General features: G+C 41.3%; 1 protein-coding gene across 1 annotated transcript in view; it reads right to left on the bottom strand.

Annotated features, from left to right (window-relative positions):
* Nucleotides 1-565: 565 nt before the first annotated feature.
* The window catches only part of LOC149449199 (uncharacterized), a 109,335-nt gene continuing 86,737 nt past the window's right edge, over nt 566-23,163 (bottom strand). The window contains exons 14-20 of the mRNA XM_089693692.1: nt 22,756-22,846; nt 18,725-18,817; nt 16,066-16,094; nt 13,635-13,723; nt 13,270-13,362; nt 9,162-9,256; nt 566-1,514 (exon numbers count right to left, since the gene is read on the bottom strand). Of these exons, the coding sequence (XP_089549818.1) occupies nt 1,329-1,514; nt 9,162-9,256; nt 13,270-13,362; nt 13,635-13,723; nt 16,066-16,094; nt 18,725-18,817; nt 22,756-22,846 (676 nt within the window). The 3' untranslated portion in view covers nt 566-1,328. The remainder of the gene's footprint in view (nt 1,515-9,161; nt 9,257-13,269; nt 13,363-13,634; nt 13,724-16,065; nt 16,095-18,724; nt 18,818-22,755; nt 22,847-23,163) is intronic.

Raw genomic sequence — 23,163 nt, 5'->3', positions numbered from 1 at the left:
ACCGCAGGTTATCCTCCTTGGAGTTGCCCCTTTAATATTCTGAATGGGAAGTCTCCAGCGCTGTACTTAAGGCTCCTGGTTAGGTGGGTGTCCCTGACTTGCTAAAGGAGACCACGCCTCTGAAACACGTTATCATGGCAACCACGAAGTGCACGTTGATCACCTCCCTCTTCCCCTCTGGCTGCGTTCCATCTGGACGGAACATGGCATCAGCTGGCCTGGGCACATGTGCATTGATTTTCATTTTTCTTTTACATTAATAAACGGAGGTACACTAGGGCTGATCTGTGCCCTCTGTTGTTTTTGTATTCACCGCAGAAGACAATTTGTAGTTCTCAATGAACTGTAAGGCGCTGGTGAGTGTTGTCGCAGCTCATTGATTCTTCTTGCTCCTCAGTAACTGTCTGCTTGTATGGGAAATATGGGCAAACAGCTATACTGAGAGCAGGGCTGGTGCCATACTATTTTGTTCTCTAGGCAAGACCAGCTATTTGGGCCCCCCCCCCCCCCAAAAAAAAATATTTTTTTTTAAGGACAGTAGCAAATATTAAATGAACAAAACATGAAACTGCTAAATTTCTTTTAATTTGCAAAAATAAGTGCCAAAGGATGCCACCAGCACTAATATTAAAGACAAAATCAGTGTCACAAATGGACTGTATCTGTGGCTGTCAGTGACAGGGTGACAGTTGCAGTGAGTGGAGGATGATGTGTTCACACTCTGACCCATCCCAGGTTGGAATTCCACAGGCAATGGGGGGATAAAATGCTGTGAGGCAGCTCAACTGAGCGATCCCACACAGTGACAGATCCGACACAACACACCACCACCAACATTGACACAGATCAGCAGGCACTAGAAGAGCAGGCTGTGTGATTGTGATGATGTCTTCATTCACTGACACATTGCACATGTGATGGATGGTCGGCCGGTCAGGTATTATCTTCCTCCGCAGGAGCAGCTCCGCCTGTGCTGATGAATGGGAAGAGAAGGGCCGGAACTTCTCTGCAAGCTCCTTAGAAAAAAAAAATAATAAATACACATATTTTTACCTGCAAAAATATGTGCATTTATTATTTTTTAAAAGGTGAACTTGGCCTTTAACACATGTAATCCAAGAGAAAAAATAGAAAGGATGTAAGACTAATCATAAACATCATTAGTAAGCTGTCAATGTTTATTGCCTGCGGTTGCTCTAATACGTGTACATCTCATACACAAACACTGGTCATACTTTCAACACATTCACTGCATAGTGTAAATGCTAAAGCTTAAAAAAAAAAGTGCAATCATTTTGCAATAGAAATAAACAGACATAAAATTTAACCTATAGTTGATCTACATAGGTAACATTTTTTGGCAGGTTTTGTCCACCTGCTTTCATGGCAGCTGTAAAGCGAGCATCTGTCCGTCTTTTTATTGCTTGGGATAGTCTGTTTGATATGTTTGTTCTTTTGGGTTCTTTTATGTAATCTAGCTCATTTAATTCTAGCTCACGGCCAAATAGTTCAATCTAAAAGCAGAAAACATTGATTATTTCATTGAGTTTACCAGAAGAGGTGGCAATACATTAAATCAAATCACACTTTTTATATCAGAAAAATTTTGTGACACTGAAAGTAGACTTAAACTTTAAAATAACAGGGATTCATTTTACAGCTTAATATGACAAAGAAATCAACAACAAGATATACCTGATTAGAAGCAGTAAAGCACTTCTACCTATGACAGTGTCTAGACAAACTTCACTCTTCTGGCCTTACAGGTGCTTGACAGGACTTCAGACATATCTTGCCCACTCCTGTCTATGATGGCAGGGTAACACTGAATGATGCCATTGGGGTTGAAAGCTCCAGGAACAGGAAGACCTATCCAGAGATAGCTATTATATGCACTAATATAGCTGTCATCTCTAAGCCACACTACCCTGAAAATGTGGGCCCATTGCAGCTTCATAACACCTCCTGTAAACGCTGGCCATACAGTGATCGAAATTCGACCAGTTCAGCAGGGACTGGATGAATTTTGATTAGCGTCTGGAATCCCCCACTCAACAGAAGTCGGCCATTAGAGTGATGTCTGTTGAAGGGACATGTCGGAAACTTTTCAATCAGCGGCTGCAGAGCTGATCACTGTATTCTAACAGTGGTAGGTGCAGCTGTCAGAATACAATGTCCTGGCAGGGGTATTCTTCCATCTGCCCCATTTGTATGGATATAGGAGCCTAATAGTTTTTTTTTTTTTTGTTCAGCCTGTTGACTGAATAAAAAAAAAAACTAATAGTATATGACCAGCTTTAGCGCAACTGACATATCTCAAACTGTTTGAAGGATCACGTTGCCTAATTCTAGGTCTGCTTTAATCTGCTTAGCAGTGAAAAATTAACATAAATAATTAAATGCTTGCAGTAATTAAGTAGTGGTTCAGGCATGCGGTATTTAAAAAATTAAAAAATATAATAGGCAATTTTTAGTAGTTTCTGCCTTTTTGGATCAGTGCTCTCAACAGTAATGCATTGAAACCTAAATATTGAAATATGGAAATCATTGGGGTTGATTTACTTAAAGAATAAAGAAAACTTTTTTTTTTTTTACTTTTCAATACAGTGGAGGTGGATTAGAACACCTGTCAGATTTTTATTGCTGTCTGTGCCACTATTGGATTCATTCTATGTATTTGTCCTGTTTACCATCATTGAAAGAGAAAGTAAAAGAAATCCCAAATTTTGGGTTGTCCCCAGAAAAGTAATAGAGGGGGAATCTACCAATGGGGACACAGATAGAAAAAAAAACTGGTAGGGGTAATAACCATTTCAATACCGTGCAATTTTACACCTTCCTGCCCAGGCCATTTTTCACGTTTCAGCGCTCTCACACTTTGAATGACAATTGCGCGGTCATACAACATTGTACCCAAACTAAAATTTTATCATTTTCTTCACACAACTAGAGCTTTCTTTTGGTGGTATTTAATCACCGCTGGGGTTTTTATTTTTTGCTAAATTAACAAAAAAAGACCAAAAATTTTGAAAAAAACACGTTTTTCTTTGTTTCTGTTATAAAAGTACAAATAAATAATTGTTCTTCATAAATTTAGGCCGAGATGTATTCTGCTACATGTCTTTGGTGAAAATAACCCAATAATTAGGATGTATTATTTAGTTTGTAGGAAAGTTATAGAGTTTACAAACTATGGTATAGATCTGAAAATTGATCAATCCAGAAGTACTGACAGCCAATCTAATTTCTTGAGGTCCAAGAATGTCAGAACAGTACAGATATCCCCCAAATTACCCCTTTTTGCAGAGTAGACAGTCCGACGTACTTCATAAGAGGAATGGCGAGTTTTTTGAAGTTGTAATTTTTTTGTCATTTTTCGGAAAATAAAAAAATGTACAAAATTATTTTCACTATTTTTTTTTTTACATACTGTCACCAGTGCAGTACAGCGTCATCATATAACTGGCATGGCGGTGAACAGGGACACTGACTGGTGACAGTATGAAAAAAAAAAAATTTTATTTTTTATTTTTTTATTATTTTTAATTTTTTATTACATTTTTTTTAATTTTTTTTAAGATTTTTTTTTCATATTGTACTATGACCAAAGTAGTACAATGTTACCATAGTAAAAAAAAAAAAAAAAAAAAATACTGATCACTGCCCCAAAGTAGTACAATGTTACCATAGTAACATTGTACTACTTTGGGGCAGTGATCAGTATTTTTTTTTTTTTTTTTTTTACACAATTTGCTTATAGCAAAGAATTACTTTGCTAAAAGCAAGCATTTACCTGAATGAAATCGATTAATTCAGGGTTTTTTTTTTTTTGTGCTTAGCTGTGATTTGGCCACAGCTAATCACATGACATGTGCATGTGACCTGCTGTGACCATTCACAGCTAGGCAGTAGTATACAATGGATGGCATGAATGAAGCCATCCATTGTATACAACTGTCATGTGACCTGCTGTGATTGGTCACAGCAGGTCACATGGTACCAGCAACGGGGGCCGGTACTCAGATCTGTCATCGGCCGTGTCCGAGGTACACGGCCGGTGACAGATCGCGCCGCTGCGAGGCTCTGCATTACCGCAAACTGCGCATGTGCCGGAATGCCGCAGCACTTCTGAAGCCGCCAAACGGCCATTGGCCGGGCGGCTAATGGTTAACCCTCCTTTACTCTATCCAACATAAAAAAAGTTGCCTATAGTTCTACTTTAAGGCAAATAGACTGTACAATTTGCAAGTTGCTCCTGAACTTAGTACATGAGGTAAACTTCACTTTACAAAGAATACCCAATTACATGCAAGGACTCTAGAGCAGTGGAGACGTGTTCTCTGGAGGGCCGAATCACGCTTCTCTGTCTGGCAATCCGATGAACGTGTCTGGGTTTGGTGGTTGCCAGGAGACTAGTAACTGCCTGACTGCATTGTGCCAAGTATAAAGTTTGATGGAGGGGGGATTACGGTGTGGGGTTGTTTTTATGGGTTGGGCTTGGCCCCTTAGTTTCAGTGAAAAGTTCTCTTAAGGCATCAGCATACCAAGACATTTTGGACAATTTCATGCTCCCAACTTTGTGGGAACAGTTTGGGGATGGCCCCTTCCTGTTCCAACATGACTGCACACCAGTGCACAAAGCAAGGTCCATAAGGACATGGATGAGCAAGTTTGGGGTGGAAAACTTGACTGGCCTGCACAGAGTCCTGACCTCAACCCGATAGAACACCTTTGAAATCAATTAGAGTGGAGACTGCAAGCCAGGCCTTCCCATCCGACATCATTGCCTGACCTCACAAATGCGTTTCTGGAAGAATGGTCAAACATTCCCATAGACACACTCCTAAACCTTGTGGAGAGCCTTCCAAGAAGAGTTGAAGCTGGTATAGCTGCAAAGGATGGGCCAGCTCAATATTGAACCCTAAGGACTTAACCACAAGTCTACAGGGCAATTATACCCCCTTCCTGCCCAGGCCAATTTTCAGCTTTCAGCGCTGTTGCACTTTGAATGACAATTGCGCGGTCATGCAACACTATACCCATATGAAGTTTTTATCATTTTTTTGTGACAGAGCTTTATTTTGGTGGTATTTAATCACCTCTGGGTTTTTTATTTTTTCTTAAACAAACCAAAAACCACTTAAAATTTAAAAAAAAAAAATTTTTCTTAGTTTTTGTTATAAAATTTTGTAAATAAGTGATTTTTCTCATTCACCGATGTGCGCTAATGAGGCTGCAGTGATGGGCACTGATAGGATGCACTGATGGACACTGATAGGTGGCACTGATGGGCACTGATGAGGAGGCACTGGTAGGTGGCACTGATGGGCATTGACAGGCATCACTGATGGGCACTGAAAGGCAGCACTGATAGGCAGCACTGACAGGCGGCACTGACTGGCACTGATAGGCGGCACTGATAAGCGACACTGACTGACACTGATAGGCGGCACTGATGCACACTGATAGGCGGCACTGACTGGCACTGATAGGTGGCACTGATTGGCAGCAATGATAGGTGGCACTGATTGGCATTGATAGGTGGCACTGACTGGCACTGATGAGTGACACTGAAAGGCAGCTCAGATGGGCACTGATATGTGGCATTGATGTGCACTGGTAGGCACTGATATGTGGCATTGATGTGGCACTGATGGGCACTGGCATGTGGCACTGATGAGCACTAACAGCTGGCACTGATGGACACTGACAGGTGACACTGCTGGGGCTACACTGATCATTAGGGCACACTGATCATCAGTGCTCTGATGATCAGTGTACTTGTCCCCTCCGTGGAATGCCAGTTGCCGGCTCTCCTCTCCTCTAGTGCTGTCAGGTCGAGAGGAGAGAAATGCAGATAACCTGCATTCCCCTGTTTACATGTGATCAGCTGTGATTGGACACAGCTGATCACATGACCGAGCTGACATCTTCGGCTCTTTCCATGGATCGGTGATCCGCTGTGTCTGAGGGACACAGCGCACCTCCGATCACCACGCTGTGTGCTCCGGGAGCCGCGCATGCGCGGTTAGAATGGGAGGATGTCATATGACGTCCTCCCAGAGCGAGAGAACCACCTTGTGTCTGTCATATTACTATATGGCGGGTGGGACGTGGTTAAACCAGGAATACACGGTAAGAAAACTGTACGAAAAACTTTGTTCATCAAATGATTGACCGATTTTCTCTTCGTTGATCAGCAGGTTTTATCCCATTTTTTCTTATATATATATTTTATATATATAATTTTATTTTTCATTTTAATCATTGCACAAACTGATTTTCGAATTACCCTTACGAATATTTAATATTTAACATTAAGATTCCGTATGTAGTATCCTATAATATTTTAATACATAGGGGTTACCATATTATCTATATTTATTTCATTTATTCTCTTTAAATTGTTATTTCTTAATATTCTATTCGCCATTATTTTGGTTTTCCCACATTTTTTGATTTGCTATATACATTTGGAATATATGTTTGTGTGCTATACATATGTATATATTTCTATTTTTAACATGATATATGAATTTCCGACAGCTTACCCCTCTGATTGTAGGCAGTATGTTGCATGCCCTAATTATCAGCCGTGTTTTGTCATAGGTTTTTATTATAATGATTCTCCCTACAGGGAGCTTACACCATTTGGGCAGCATATCACTATAGTTTTAGCCGACTATTATACCCCTCTGATATTTTTGAGTGAATGTGGAATCGTTCTCCTCTCTTCTGCAAGCCTGTCACAGTTTTCATGGAGACAGGAGCTTGGCTGTGTTTACCATAAACCGGACTACAACTTCCGCACTCCGGCAAGATGGCGCGGGTAAACCACGCATGCGCAGTATGCAATTTGCCGGCCCGCATGTTTCACGCATGCGCAGTGTGCTGGAAGTCGGTGCGAACGCACTGCGCATGAGCCAGCGTCTTTATCATTCATTTAGCAATACAGACTATATATATGTGACGCACGGCACAGGCGTGATGGCTATCCCTTGCTGAGGAAGTGCAATTGCACGAAACGCGTCCAAGGGGCCATAATGCCGTGACGTTAAGTCACCAGCTCCTGTTATAGGTCCGATGGCCTCCTTTACATTTATTTACGGTCAGTGTACTTTTATATGCCAATTTTGATTTTATCACTTCTTTTTACCCACGTGGATTAATAAATTTATCGAAATACTACACTATGGACTATTATTTTTGTTGACTCCTTTGTGAGCCAACAATTCATCCCCAGAGCCCTTACTCCATGGCATAGGAGGTATTCCCATATTGCTGACATCAGCTACTACTACCAGAGGAAAACGCCAGGTCTAGTGCGATTGTATCCAAGCTGTGTATCTGAGAGGCTTCCACGGTGGTATTTGGGGCTATCCCAAGAGAGACGACCACTAACCAGACCAGACCAATACCAAGAGGGGGAGAGTCCGTTATTAGCGGTTCAGCTCATCCATCCCATCCTTTGAGGGGGACCTCTGGTTATTGATTATATGCGTATATAAAGATACGCATCTGGTGAGTGCGTATTTTAACTATTCTATCACCTTGCCACCTGGAACGTGAAGTCACCAATATCTCCTGTATCCATCACTTATCACAGACTGTCACCATTTTAATACATTTACTTAAGCATACTGGGATTATTTGTTCAGCTTGTTCTATGGATTGAAACTATTTATCTATATTTGTTTTAGCGCTGCACTTTCTTTTTAAGTATTTTATGAGGTTTTATTCTGGTTGCCTTTTCGTGCTTTTAGCTGCTATATTACCACCAAGCGCTCACTGAGTATTTTGTTTTATTCTAGGTTGTTATAACCAATAACGATACTGTGAACGAAAAAATCCAGTTGAACAACAGTGAAAAATGTTGTTTCGCATGCAAACAACCAATTTTCTATGCGGTGGTATGATGGTCGTCCGAAAAAAATCTATCAAGTGCTATCATGCATGAGCGGAAACAGAAGATGACTCCAATGTTTATGTCCAAGGATCCATAAATCCAATTTATTCCAATTATGTCCAAGAATCCATAAATCCACTAAATCCATAAATCACTTGTTCTGGGCGGCAGGGCGTTGAATGCTCTGAAGCGCGTGGTTACAAGGTCACACGCACACTGCATCACTTCCACTTGTACGGAAGACGTCAACACTACGTATTGCGCGATGAACGATTTTTTTTGATTGGTTAATGTGGGCCACGATTACGACCAACAAACGAACACCGAACGTCGTCGGATGACCAATTGGTTGATTTTCTTACCGTGTATTCCTGCCTTTAGACTGGGATGCCATTAAAGTTCATGTGTATGTAAAGGCAGGCGTCCCAATACTTTTGGCAATATAGTGTATGTGTGTGATCTTTGAGACTATTTTCATTCTACGTTAGACATTTCTAAAGATATTTTGTATTTACTTTATTTAACATAGTTGTTTTTTATGTGTCCTGTGAAAGCAGTTTTCCATTGACTGGTATTTCAGTCACATTTTTTCTTTTGTAGTACTACATATGTAATACATATGTTGCAGGGACTGCACTGACTTAGTGAGTTGGCATATTGCTACGGTTTACCTCTTTATTAGCAATAAAAACTGACAGGGTTCTAATTCTTGTCTACTGTATCCATTCATTTTTTGTGAATTGCAAAAAATAGTTGAAAAACGCTATGAGGTATTTTACTGGCAATTTTAAAGAGGAAAATACTGCTTTGTTAAAGGAGCCCATTGGGAGCAATTATGTCCCTTCATCGATGTCACTGGGAGGAATTATGTCCTATTGTTGGTATCGGTGGATGAAATAGTGCCCCATGGGCCTCATAAAAGCAAGTAAAGGGCTGCATCTGGCTGCAGTTTGGAGACCATTGGCCTAAGCCCAACTATGATCTGTTGATCCCTGCATTTAAGCATACCTTGGCAAAATGGGTTCTCACAATGCTTGTGTGATAAGAGTTTGATTGGCTGTTGGACAAAGTAGACATGCGAAAGGGAGGCTAGGCCTTAAATTGGACCACTAAATGTTCACAAATGTTTTACTTTTGAGCAAATGGGCCACATCTGGGATCTATGCTTGGCACCAACACTATCATACCCCATATCTAATATGTACAGCAGTATTTAGTATATGCATCATTACAGTCCATAAACATAAATCCATACCTCTGCATTCTTAACATCTTCTTTGTAGTTTTTCTGGTGTTTTCTTGTGATTCCATTCAAAGTATCTTTTTCTGCTACAGTTCGGCCATTGATGACTATGAAAATAAAAGTAAAATTACACAAAAAGTTTAAGGTAATTTAAATAAAAATGTTTTGTTTTTTTTAAAAAGCATTGAAATGTGAAGTATGTTTCCTAGTTAGCAATATTGTTTTGAAGGTGAGCTTTAACCAAGCAACTAGTTACACAGATGAAACACATATAGCATAGCTAAGCTTTTTGTACCTGGTAAAATATTTTTATTTTTGTCCATCCAGTCCTTGGATTTACACAGCCTTGTCACGCAGCACAGTCTTGCTTTGCAGAACAGGAGACCTATTTTTCTGCTGCAATTTCTGCCTCCCCCCACTTTCTAACTGGATAGTGAAAGGAGAAGCAGCATACTGTTTTGTCAGGGAACACCTGAACAATTAATTTAGTCAGCTAAAAGTGCCTCCAAATATAAGTATAATTTATAAAAATAATATAACTAATTATTTTGAGTAAATCATACTCAAACAGAACTCTTTTAAGGACACAAACGAGATTAGTGCGAGTAAGGACTGGAGATTATTAAATAAATTAATATTTATTTACATAAGTCACTTACAAACACAATAATTAATAGTCAGATTGTGATATGCATAGACACTAAGATATTTGCATAAAAATTCTAAAATTGTCTGTAACAACAAAGCAGATATATACTGTAGTGATTTAAATCCAATAATTAATTTCTCCCTGTACACAAAATAACCAATGATAACTAATTATCAGACAATAGTCTGTGTTTATCTTTCTCAAAGATTATAAAAAAAGGCAAGCACTGGTCACACAGGCTGTCAGTTGTTTCATCCACAAGTATTACAATGCACCGATCTGTCAAATAAGGTTTTGTTAGTTCTTAAATATATCCTAGTCTCAATGTATTAAAAGATACTCTCCTTGTGTGTATGCATACATGGAAACTCTGACTTAATTACTGTTCCCAATTTGGTTGTAGACCAATATTGTCTATTGAGAAAGTTGACACACTCCTTTGGCCTCTTTGAAATCTGGTTAAGATAAGTTCACCTTTTAACAAAAATAATAAAAGCATGTTTTTTTGCAGGTAAAAAAATGTGCATTTATTATTTTTGTTTCTGGAGCCAGATGTGGCCCTTTGCCTACTTTTATCTGGCCCTTGGGGCACTATTTTTCTCCACCGATACCAACAATGGGGCATAATTCCCCCCACTGACACCATTAGAGGGGCATAATAACTCCCAATGACAGGTCACAATTTCTCCGAATGACACCAACAACGGGGCCCAATGACAGTAAAGATGGGGCGCTATTCCTCCCAGTGATACCAAAGATGTGGCATTGTTTGTTCTGCAGAAGTCAGGACTCTTTCTACTCCCAATAGTCTGGCCACCCTTAGGTCTGAAGGACAGTAAACCTCCCCTTTGTTTAGAAAGTTTGGAGACTCCTGCTCTAAAGCATTGCACCAGCGATCAGTAGATAGCTGGTGCCATGCAGGACTCCTCCTGACCTGTCAGTATATCTGCTTGCTTGTACATCCCGTATGGGCAAGCAGATACTTACTGACGGGAAGGCTCAATGAACTACCATGGCGCTGTGGAGTGCCATGGTAGTTCATTGAAAACTACAAGCCAACAGCTTGAAAAAGAGTGATGTGGGAAGAGGAGCCCTGCATGGCCACGTTTTAAAAAAATTGTGACAGCTAGCGGGGAGGAGAAGATCCCCCGCTTGCTGTAACAACAGGGATCGGGGAAGGGGGTGCGAGTATATATGGGTGTAACATGTTACGAAAGGTGAACTTATCCTTTAAAAAGGACCATGTCTCTGGCCTGGTAAGAAGACTCCTATAGTCCCAAAATTTAAATGATAAAATATGTATATTCCTCTTTTCATAAAAAATCTGGCAACATTGATACGTTATCATTCTATCATTTTCCTATCAGTGTGCTTCTTGCACTGTAACACATCTGGTGAGTTCCTTGTGCTGCTTCTCCCTCTTACTCTCCCTCTGCCAATCACAGAATGCCTTCCACCTTCTAAAAAGAATGCAACGTTTTCATGAATAGAGGAGACAAACCATAGTGATCAGAGTACTGAGTGCACTGCAGCCAGAACTACAAGGTTCAGCACCAACAGGCCACTGCCACCTGAGTAACAGTAAAATATGTCACAAACACTGCAGCAGCAAGAGATGACGCACACATCATTAAAGCTAACTTATTTGTACTGTGCAAATGGCCAAAACATACATTTGGGCATACTTCAGATTTAAAGTAAACAATTGTATGTTTTACAGCTGCCCCAAAGTAAGGTGTACTGTATGTATCTATTGAATCCCATATCTTCTATATTTTTGGTGATCACGCTCTTTTATTGTCTGTTTGTCAAAGTTTGTCGCAATACCAAATGTATATAAAGATACTACACTTAGTCTAAATTATTGCACCTGTATAACTACCTGGGTCATATACTGCATGCTACATAGGATACTAAACACTAGTGATGGGCTGCATGTCCGAGTCCAACATGGGCCGTTTGTGTGTTCGTTCACCACACGAACAGTACGGACGTTCGGCGGGCTGTTCACCCACTGCACTGCACAATGTACTGCACCGACAGTGCATTGTGATTGGCCAAAGCATTGCACCTGAACACAGGACAGGTGCAACACTTTGGCCAATTACAGGGTATGATGACATCACAAGCAGGGGCATATTTACCACAAGACAAACAAGGCATTTGCCTAGGGTGGCATTTTTCAGGAGGGCAGCAGCGCCCCCCGGACGAAGGGATGGAAGAAGGAACACATGCTGCATGGGGACCAGGTGAGATCTGAGAGAGTTTGCAGGCTGCTTGATGGTGTATGGAGAGCCTGACTCTCATTCTGGGGGATGTCCAGAGCTGTGAAGGTGAGTGTTTTTCTCTCTCTCACCGGGGGAGGTGTTAGTGGAAGGCTCTCTCAGGGGGGTGGGCAGGGTTGTTGTTGGTCAATGTCAGGCTCTCTCTGTGGGGGTTGCCCGATTTTTGTGTTGCCTAGGGCAGCACAAAAGCTAAATACACCACTGATCATAAAGGGGATGGGGTGAACCTGCCCCCTTGTGACATCATCACCCTATTTAAGAACTGTCATCGCGGTGCAGCTGTCAGATGGCAGGAGCCAGTGTCAAGGGTGCAGCTGTTTCTTTTCTTTTTTCAGGTTGGCAGTGGTGGTGGGCATCGTGGCTGATTTCGGATCTACTTTGGAGGACATTTTTTTAATTTTTAATAAAAGACTTGTTAAAGACTGTCTCCTGTCTTTTTCTATGTGAATGGTTAGCGGCACCATGTACTGCATACTCATTCACATGGGGGGGGTGGGATCTGGGGAATCTACCAGATGCTGATAAGCCCCCCATCCAAAGACCCCCCAACCACCAGCCCTGTTGTGGGGAGCCCCCATGTTGAGGGCATGTGGCCTGGTATGGTTCAGGAGGAGGGGGGGGGCGCTCGCTCATCCCTCCCCCTTTTCTGACCTGTCGGGCTGCATGCTCGGATATGAGTCTGGTATGGATTCTGGGGGGACCCCTATGCCATTTTTATAAAATTTGGGCGTGGGGGGGGGGGGTTACCTTCAAGATCCGTACCAGACCCGAAGGGCTTTGTGTGTATGCGAGGGGGGACTCCATGTATTTTTGTTTTGTTTTTATTGTCGGGTAAGAAAAAGCCCAGTAAATTGTCACTGTTCAAAGTTCGCGGTCAAACTTTTGGTAGGTTTGAATGTTCGACCATGACCCGAACGGGGGTGTTCAGCCCATCACTACTAAACACCATCATGAATGCTGCTATATATTTACAGTACAGTAACCTGTCCTTCAATCAGTTGTAGCTCAAGGCCAGGATCAGAAAAGCACGACAGCTAGGACAAATGCAAAAACACAATGACCACTGGGTGTCACTGTTGCTACACAAAGTCAAGTTTTCCTTGTAACATAGCTACTTGTTGCTGGGTGGTAACAATCTGCTTGTATCTGAAACACTCCTGTAAAATGTGATAAAATTCACTCTTACACATATCTGCAGAACCCATCATGCGCTTTAACAGGTCAAGCACCACAGTGTTGGCTGTTTTTCCATTGACTTCTTTAATAGCGGGAAGTGTCCCTGAAAAAAAGCAAAGTATGTGGGCATTGTAGATCACAAAAGTCTCCATAAAAGATGTACTAGAGACCAGGGGCGGACTGACAACTCATGGGGCCCCTGGGCAATAGGGGATCATGGGGCCCCTGTGTCCTTGCCTAAACTCAAAAAAGTCTGATAAAGGTACCAGGGGCATCTCATGGGGCCGCCTACTGACCTCGGGCCCTCAAATCCAAATGGTCAGTCCGCCCCTGCTAGAGACAAATTTTAATTAAAATGTCAAGTTGTGTACAAACCAGCTTCCTGTGCAGGAGACAATGGAGTGGCTGTTAGCCTTCTCTCTGGAGGGGTCTGTGAACTCAATGAAGGTGGCGGAGCCATTACACTGGAACAGAACACATTACAAAGGCTCAAGATCTTAAAGATTATGTAAACCCAACATTTCATATTCCTGATATGTGCTTGCTGTACCATGTACTTGTATGAAAAAGTATCTTCTTCTCTTTGTATTTTTCTCGGTGTGAAATACCTGGTATTTCTGCTAGTCTCTCTCCTTTCCTATTAAAAACTGACCACATCAGGCAGGAAAGCACAGCATGGTCAGTTCTCTAGCTGTGCTGGGAACTCAGCCTGCTCTCCTCCAATGATTGGACTTCTGCTGACATGCCCCCACCTGCACAGCAATTGACTGGGAAGACCAGTGTCCTGCCAGCTCTCTGAGATTCTTTTGAAGCTGAGAACAGAGGGTATTATTATTATACAGTATTTATAAAGCACCAATGGTTCGCTCAGCGCTGTACATTACAAAGGGGGACAGAACATGTGACAGAACAATACCAATACAATGCAAAACATGAGGGGATCGAGGGCCCTGCTCTTTCGAGCTTACAATCTAGGAGGGAGGGGATAGTGGTACAGGAGGAGATAGCTGTGGGGGATGGAGTGGTAGGAAGAGTGGAGGAGGTTGGCAAGTTAGCAGGGGGTGGGGTAGGCTTCCCTGAAGAGATGGGTTTTCAGGGTGCGCCTAAAGAAGAGGAGAGTAGGTGATAATCTGATGGGTTGGGGCAGGGAGTTCCAGAGGATGGGTGACACCCTGGAGAAGTCCTGGAGGCGGGCATGGGAGGAGACCAGGGAACTAGAGAGAAGGAGGTCTTGTGAGGAGCGGAGTGTGCGTGCTGGGCGGTACTTGGATATTAGGTCAGTGATGTAGTTCGGGACAGTATGGTGGACGGCTTTGTATGTCAGTGTTAGGATTTTGAATTTGATCCGTTGCGCAATCGGAAGCCAGTGGAGGGATTGGCAGAGGGGGGTGGCGGAAATGGAGCGGTTGGAAAGGTGAATGAGTCTGGCAGCCATATTCAAGATCGACTGAAGTGGGGATAGCCAGCGGCGAGGCAGGCCAGTGAGGAGGGAGTTGCAGTAGTCGTGTCGTGATATGATGAGGGAGTGCATGAGCTGTTTAGTGGTTTCTGGGTTCAGGAATGTGCATATTTTGGCAATGTTGCGGAGGTGGAGTCTGCACGAGTTTGTTAAAGATTGGACTTGGCGCTGGAAGGATAGGTTGGAGTCCAGAATGACACCAAGTACTCTGGCCTGCAGGGCGGGTTTGATGGTGGCGTACAGGGTATGTGTTTACTTATTAAAAAAGGGGGGAAAAAGCTATTTATAATGTTGTATACACAAATGTTAAGTAGGGGAGCAGTTAGCACTCCAAATATATATCTGTACACACATTTCAAGTTCAGTTCTTCATACATGCCTTTTTTAAAACCTTTAAGCATGCTTTTTACTTTGTCTACTTGTGTTTGCATTATGTATGTATATGTACAGTACTGTATGTGTATGCAGTGTTTATGTATATGTATTGTATGTGTATGCAGTATGTATGTGTATGTATGTTCATACGTGGACCAGCTGTGCTATTTATAAGAGGGTGGTCATGAAAATATTCAATTGGGTGCTGTGTGCTGGGCTGTATATACTTATGAATCCTAAACTATGGACCATATTCCAGACCCTTGCACGCCGTGCATTATCCACACCTGACCCCCTCAATTTGTACAATGCACACCTGAACCCTGTAAGCTACCCACTCCAGCTCATACACTATGTATGATACCCATCCTGGAGCCCTGCACTGTCTGTTATATACTCCTGACACCTATACTCTTTACATTACATACTTCTAACCCCTGCATTCTGTATGTAGGCTCACATTTTAAGCCCCAAAGACTGTTAGCAAATTTTTTCACACCTCCACTCCACCCCACCCCATATTCTCAGGAATTACACTTTTTAAAAGTTCCTAGGTAAGCTCATGAGAAAAACAAACATTTTCTAGGCTTCTATTAACCGCACACTTGCTTTTGAAAACAAAGATCCCTGCAATGATAACTAAGCAAAAGACTTATTTAAAGACCTGTATTGCTAGGGTGGGATTAAGGCCATCCATAGCTGGATCGAAATTTGGCCAGTTCAGAAGGAACTAACAGAATGTCCATCCATCTATGGGCAGGCTGGTTGTACTGAAGTCAACCTATTGATCAACATCAGTATAACCAGCCTGTCGGGTTTTTGTGTGCGATCACTGTAGGTGGCTATAGCCGCCAGCAGTGATTATTGTATTCTGCTGCTTGTATATTTATATATCTTTATGTATAAAAAGAACTCATGACCTATGTTTCAGTGTGTTGTTATTGATCATCACTGTCCATTATATATCATTACCTTTCTATGGAGTGTCCCCCAAAAGATATCTAAAACAGAAAGAGAAATACATGAACTACTGTTGGGAAAACCTAGGTCTATTCTACAAATACAAAGATTGAAGACACATTAAAGTTTAAAGTAAGGTTTACGTAAATCCAACATTTCATATTCTTGATATGTGCCTGCTGCGCCATGAAAAACTCTACTGTTCTCTTTATATTGCTTCCTTTGGGTGAAATCCCTGGTATTCCTGCCAGTTCCTCTGCTTTCCCATTCAAAACTGACCACACTAAGCAGGAGAACACACCGTGGTGTGTGCTGGGAACAAAGCCTGCTCTCCTCCAATGATCAGACTTGTCCTGATGCACCCCCCCGCGCAGCCTTTCACTGGGAATGGGATCAGTGTATTGCTGATTCTCCTCCCCCAACTCTTATGCAGCTGAGAACAGAGGGAATGTGATTGCTTATAAAAAAGGGAAAAGGGTATTTATAATGTTTTTTTAAAATATTTTTTACACAAATCTTTTAACTTTCATTTCGTTTTTAAACTGAATGGGTGGTTTTACAAGTTGAGGATTTACAATCACTTTAAAAAATATTCAGCACAGCTACATGTACACTATATTGCCAAATGTATTGGGACACATGTCTTTACACGCACATGAATTTTAATGGCATCCCAGTCTTTGTCTGTAAGGTTCAATATTTAGTTGGCCCACCCTTTGCAGCTATAACAATTTCAACTCTTCAGGCACTGATGTCGGGCGAGAAGGCCTGGCTCGCGGTCTCCACTCTAATTCATCCCAAAGGTGTTCTATCGGGTTGAGGGTGCAGGCCAGTCAAGTTCCTCCACCCTAAATTCGCTCATCCATGTCTTTATGGACCTTTCTTTGTGCACTGGTGCGCAGTCATGTTGGAACAGGAAGGGGCCATCCTCAAACTGTTCCCAAAAAGTTGGGAGCATGAAATTGTCCAAAATGTCTTGGTATGCTGACGCCTTAAGAGTTCCCTCCACATACTGTTCTCCTGGCAACTGCCAAACCCAGACACGTCCATCAGATTGCCAGACAGAGAAGTGTGATTGGTCACTCCAGAGAACATGTCTACACTGCTTTAGAGTCCATAGGCGGCGTGCTTTACACCACTGCATCTGACGCTTTGCATTGCGCTTGATGATGTAAGGCTTGGATGCTCGGCCATGGAAACCCATACCATGAAGCTCTCTATGCACTGTTGTGCTAATCTGAAGGCCACACAAAGTTTTGAGGTCTTTAGCTATTGGTTCTGCAGATAGTAGGAGACTTCTGAGCACTATGTGCTTTAGCACGCGCTGACTCCGCTCAGTCATTTTATGTGGCCTACCACTTCATGGCTGAGTTGCTGTTGTTCCCACTTCCACTTTGTTATACCACCACGAACAATTGACTGTGGAACTTGCTAGATAGTAGCAAGGAAATTTCACGGATGGACTTATTGCACAGGTGGCAACCTAGCACGGTACCACGCTTGAATTCCCTGAGCTCCTGGAAGTGACCCATTCTTTCACAAATGTTTGTAGAAGCAGTCTGCATGCCTAGGTGCTTGATTTTATACACCTATGGCCATGGAGGTGATTGGAATACCTGAACCTAATGATTTGGATGGTGTCCCAATACTTTTGGCAATATAGTGCATATCATATGTCACTACGTCATAAGTCAGTAATTGAAGGCAGACAAGTAGTAGCATCAAAGAATATAATAGTAATCTACCCTTCTAATTTTGTTGTTGTTTTAGAAACATTGCAAGGATTTTAGAAGCAGATTCTTATCTGCTCCTGTTTTGTAGATATTGAGACAGGCAAATGCCATGACACTTGCTGAAAGCCAGTATGCCTGCCATAGTCAAATTAACTTAAATTATGACATGTGAAAAACAATTTTGAATTAACCTTCCCGGTAAAAAATGGAATAATAAAATAAACAACAGCTGTTGCTGCTTTTTTTTAAGCTCTCAATTGTGTCCAGAATTCTGGATTAAATAAGACATTGCAGTTATTTTTAGGTTACTGAATCGCTCCCTCCATGGCCCTTCTGGAGCTTGGTAGTTAAAAAGGAGAATAAGATGCTGTAAAAAGCATAGAATGGGATTCTAGATGCCTGATGTGAGCTGTACTATAATTACATTGTACAGACCAGGAACGCTATTCAATCTTGGTGCATAAATGCCAAAATTACTGCTTCAGGTAATCCATACTGTTTAAAAATCTGCAAAAATTCGCTAAAAAACGCTTGGAGTCTCTTATGATCTTTAACAGCAGTCTTATCTGGAAGTGTTTGGAATACATGTTTTCGGTCAGGTGGTGTCCACCTTACCTTGCTTCAATGCCAGTCAAGATGGGTATACCAGTTCCAAGTAAGCGACTCATTAGGTAGTGAAGCAAGGATAAATTTGACATCACAGGAGTGTGTACAATGACAGCTCCCATATACTGTGTCTGTACCCTTTCAGTCAAATAAGCATTCTTTGAAATAAATTACAGCTGCTATAATTTCAAAATAGGAAACAGGAATGGGTTAACATTCTCTGAATAAATATAATAACTGCATTTTTTTCCTTTCTTTTTTCTATAATTGAACTTATTTCCTGCATTTATTGCAGGGTAGAGTGTTTGATTTAATAACGATTGATCTTTTACCCTTCTTTGCTGTAACAGCCATCTGATTTCACTTTGTAAGTCATTTATCTGCTTAGTTGCCCTCTTCTCTAATTCATAGTTCTGCTGCTGTTCCTGGTAGAAAAGAACAAAATGAACACAAAATGACATATACAATAAAGAAAATGAGCATCTTCAGTTTTCATTAAGCACATCTCAAGTCAAATTCACAAGCTGATGTAAATGGGCCCCTATAAATTCCCGTCAAAAACACAATAAACTCAAGTACATAGATGAGACCAAACTACATAAGATAGTGATTCTATTAAACATTAATTTATATGCAGTAAATATTTATTTACTACAGGAAACTGGAAAAGAGTGGATAGGCCCTAAATAGGGTCCAAGAGAAGGAGATACATGCCCAGTAGTCCACGGTTTATGATTGGATCATGAAATAACAGCAAGTCTATCCCTGTTTAGATAAATTGTCACTTCACTCCTCTTTTCAGAGCTGAAACAAGGGGTGGGCAGGAGGGACAGCCACCCAGGGGGGTGCAGCAAGAGGTTGGGGGCCTTTACTGCACAAAAGCTCTAGATCAATGGTTAGTAAACAGGTCCAGGCTGTAGCTTCATGTCATGGCTTTGATAGCTACTGCTATACAAATCAAGAAAAATGGCCACGCATGTGCAGTGCACACACCATGGCAACCATGGACAGTCGGTGCAAAGGGGCAGTAACTGAGCACAGGGTGGAACACCTATTCTATGGCATGCACTAGGAGGCGGGGTGAGGGTGTAATTCCGCATCCTTTCCCAGGATGCTGAAAAAACCTGTCCTGGTACTGCCTCTTCTGTCCTAGCTCCATTGGAACAAATGTGCACACATTTGATTTGAGCAGCCCTTTTTGTACAACAATTGATTGTGAACACATTTTGCAGTGGCCAGATCATGTATGCATGACCACCTACCATCAAGTGTCTGAGAGCATCTTCAAACCTTCACCACTATTGCCTCCTAATCTTTCACCTCCCTCTGCTCATCTTTATTCATATACTGGGATTCACCTATACTACAATGATGTCAACAGTGTATGGTGAATGGCCATGCAGTCTTCACTGCATTAATTCAAACATTCACCGCGCTCAACCCAAAACATTCTGTTTAGGCTGCAGAGGAGGTCAGTGCTGTGACTGAGGCTCTTGTAGCCAACAAAGTCCAGATATATATTGAAGCTGGAACTCAACCAAGTACTTGTGGTAAAATAAAAGTTTCTTAGCATACATGGTTAACCACTTCCAGTCCAGACACTTTTACCCACTTGTCCAGGCCAATTTTCAGCTTTCAGTGCTATCACACTTTGAATGACAATTGCATGGTCATGCAACACTGTACCCATATGAATTTTTTAGCATTTTTTTGAGACAGATAATGCTTTATTTTGGTGGTATTTATTCACCACTGGGATTTTTTTTTTTTGCTATGTAAATGAAAAAGTCAAAAAATTTTGAAAAAAGTGTTTTTCTTATAAAATTTTGCAAATAAATAGTATTTTATCATAAGTCTTGGCCAAAATGTATTCCGTTATCTTTTAGTAAAAAAATAATAATAACCCAAATTAGTTTATAACCAAACATTATAATTTTTAAACATTTTTTTTACTTTTTTTTTTATATTATTATTTATGTTTTTTTTTTTACATACTTGTCACCCTAGCAATACAGTGTCACCATGGTGACACTGTACTACTTGTGGTGGATGATGAAGATTTTTTTTTTTACACCCATAAAGGCTGTAAAAGCAATCATTTCTCCTTCTCTCTAGCTGCATTCTTGCAGCCATTGAGAACTACTGAGTGAGCTGTGATTGGTCACAGCTTGTCACATGGTACAAGGCTGTTGTGAATAGCCTTGTACCATGTGACCTCTGTGATCAGTCACAGATTTCACACATAGTAAGCAATGATGTCACAAGTGACATCTTGCTTACTACTCTGCATAGCCAATCAGTGATCACATGATCAGGACCTCGCAGAGAGGTCCCGTCCAACGATCGGTGTTCCACTGTGTACGGAGGACACAGCGGGCACTGGATCGCGGTGCTCCCAGGGAACGTGCACAAGCAGGGCGCAGGGAGGCCGTTTATAAACATCCACCCGACCCTCCACTGCCACCGTCCGGCCATTTATATACAACGGCCGGATGGGAGGTGGTTAAAGATCCATGAATGTAGCACCGCTAACTCATTTCAGCCTGGAGAGACTTTAATCCGTTTCTATGCATGAAGGTAAAAAGCTTCTGTGTGCAGAAGTCCCGCTCACCCCCCAGCTCCCCCTAAAACTGTCCTGAGCACCATTTCGTTCCAGTGACATGTACGTGACCCTCGGCTCTCCTGGGTCTCTCCCTCCTGAGACAGCAGTGGTAGCCATTGGCTCCCGTTACTGCTAATCATAGTCAGTAAGCCAATGAGGAGAGAGCGGGGGTGGGGCCGAGCTATGCTCTGTGTGTTAATGGACACACAGAGCAGTGGTTTTGGAGAAAGCCTGCTTAGGTGCCCCCACCACCAAGAGCTCCAGAGGGGGACCCGAGAAGAGGAAGATCGGGGATGCTCTGTGCAAAACCATTGCACAGAGCAGGTAAGTATAACATGCTTGCTATTTTTAAACAAAGAAGAGTCTACCTTAACCACTTCCCGTCCGGCCCATGTACATAAACGGCTGGACAGGAGCAGTGCAGGAGTGGGTTGCCGTTCATAAACGGCGCTCGCATTTACAGCCTGTGCGTGCTCCCTGGAAGTGCGCAGCACAGCGATCCAGTGTCCACTGTTTGCTGTATGGGACCTCTGTGTGAGGTCCCGATCATGTGATCACTGATTGGCTAATCAGTGATCACATGAATAGTAAATAAGATGTAACTTCCTTACATCATTGCTTACTACGTGTGATCTCTGTGAATGATCACAGAGGTCACATAGTACAAGGCTATTCACAACAGCCTTCTACCATTAGACAAGCTGTGACCAATCACAGCTTTCACAGTATTTCTCAATGGCTGCAAGAATGCAGTCAGAGAGGAGAAATGATTGCTTTTATAGCCTTTATGGGTATAAAAGCAATCAGTTTAAAAAAAAATAAAAAACAATAAAAATGTCACTATGGTGACACTGTACTGCTAAGGTGACAGTATGCTTAAAAAAAAACAAAAACATAAATAATAATATAAAAAAATAAAATAAAAATGTAAAAAAAGAATTTGAAAAATTATAATTTTTGTTTATAAACTAATTTGGGTTATTTTTTTTACTAAAAAGATAACTGAATACATTTTGCCCAAGATTTATGAAGGATTATTTATTTGCAAAATTTTATAGGAAAACACTTTTTTTCAAAATGTTTGGACTTTATCATTTATATAGCAAAAAAAATAAAAATCTCAGTGGTGAATAAATACCATCAAATAAAGTTTTATCTGTCTCAAAAAATGCTAAAATATTCATATGGGTACAGTGTTGCATGACCGTGCAATTGTCATTCAAAGTGTGATAGCGCTGAAAGCTGAAAATTAGCCTGGACAAGAAGGGGGTAAAAGTGTCCGGACATGAAGTGGTTAAAAGGCCACGCTAGGCTGAAACAGGTTAGTGGTGCTATGTTCAAGGATCTTTACCTGTATGCTAATAAACTTATATTTTACAGCAAGTTCTTGGTCTAGTGCTGACTTCATTACAAATCTGCCTTCACTGCATAGTGGCATAGTGACAGCAATATGTTATTCATTACTTTCTTTACATTATTCTATATTATATTCTTCTTTAATATTCATAATACTTGAGCAAGATCCATAAACTAACCTGTCTTCATGTACTGTAGGACTGACAAGTACGGTAGGTGTTTTGCTTTTTTTTTTTTTAATTTGTCATTGTAAACTGTATTAGCTTCAGCCAACCAATCAAGTGCAGAAAATTGCTATTTTTTTAAAATTCACAGTATATTACTGAAATAAAGACAAATTCACATACCTAAACAAAAATATTTAGCCAATCCTCCTTTTAAAGCAAAACAAAGTATTATTTAAACCTGTCTGAGTTGATTTTCAAGATCAGATTTCTCCTTTTCAAATTCCCTCCTGGCATCCTTTAGCAGTCTGTTCAACCTTTCTTCCTCTTGCCTATATTAAAAAATATATAATAAGTAATAATGACTACAAAAACATATCATAGTTGACAAAATAAGTGTAATATTTTCTTCCAAAGCTGACTGCCTTTGACTATTCACTGTCATTTGTTTGGCCAAGCAGAGTGCATACCAACAGCAACCAGTAATTGCTAGAGGACTGGGCTGAGGGTAGCATGGCATTCAACTGCAACATTCTGCTTCTAACTTCTCTCTCACTTATGTTAGTCACTTACATGTGTAGCACCCCCTTAGGGATTGCTGATGAATTTGGATTCCCCTATAGTCCTGCAGAGCCAGTTATTGAGCATT

This window comes from Staurois parvus, unplaced genomic scaffold (assembly GCF_062004578.1).
Source record: "Staurois parvus isolate SC_StPar_1 unplaced genomic scaffold, SC_StPar_1.0 ptg000635l, whole genome shotgun sequence".
NCBI classification, from domain to species: domain Eukaryota; kingdom Metazoa; phylum Chordata; class Amphibia; order Anura; family Ranidae; genus Staurois; species Staurois parvus.
Note: the sequence above shows the minus strand (reverse complement) of the source record. Positions and strands in the feature narration are given on the sequence as shown.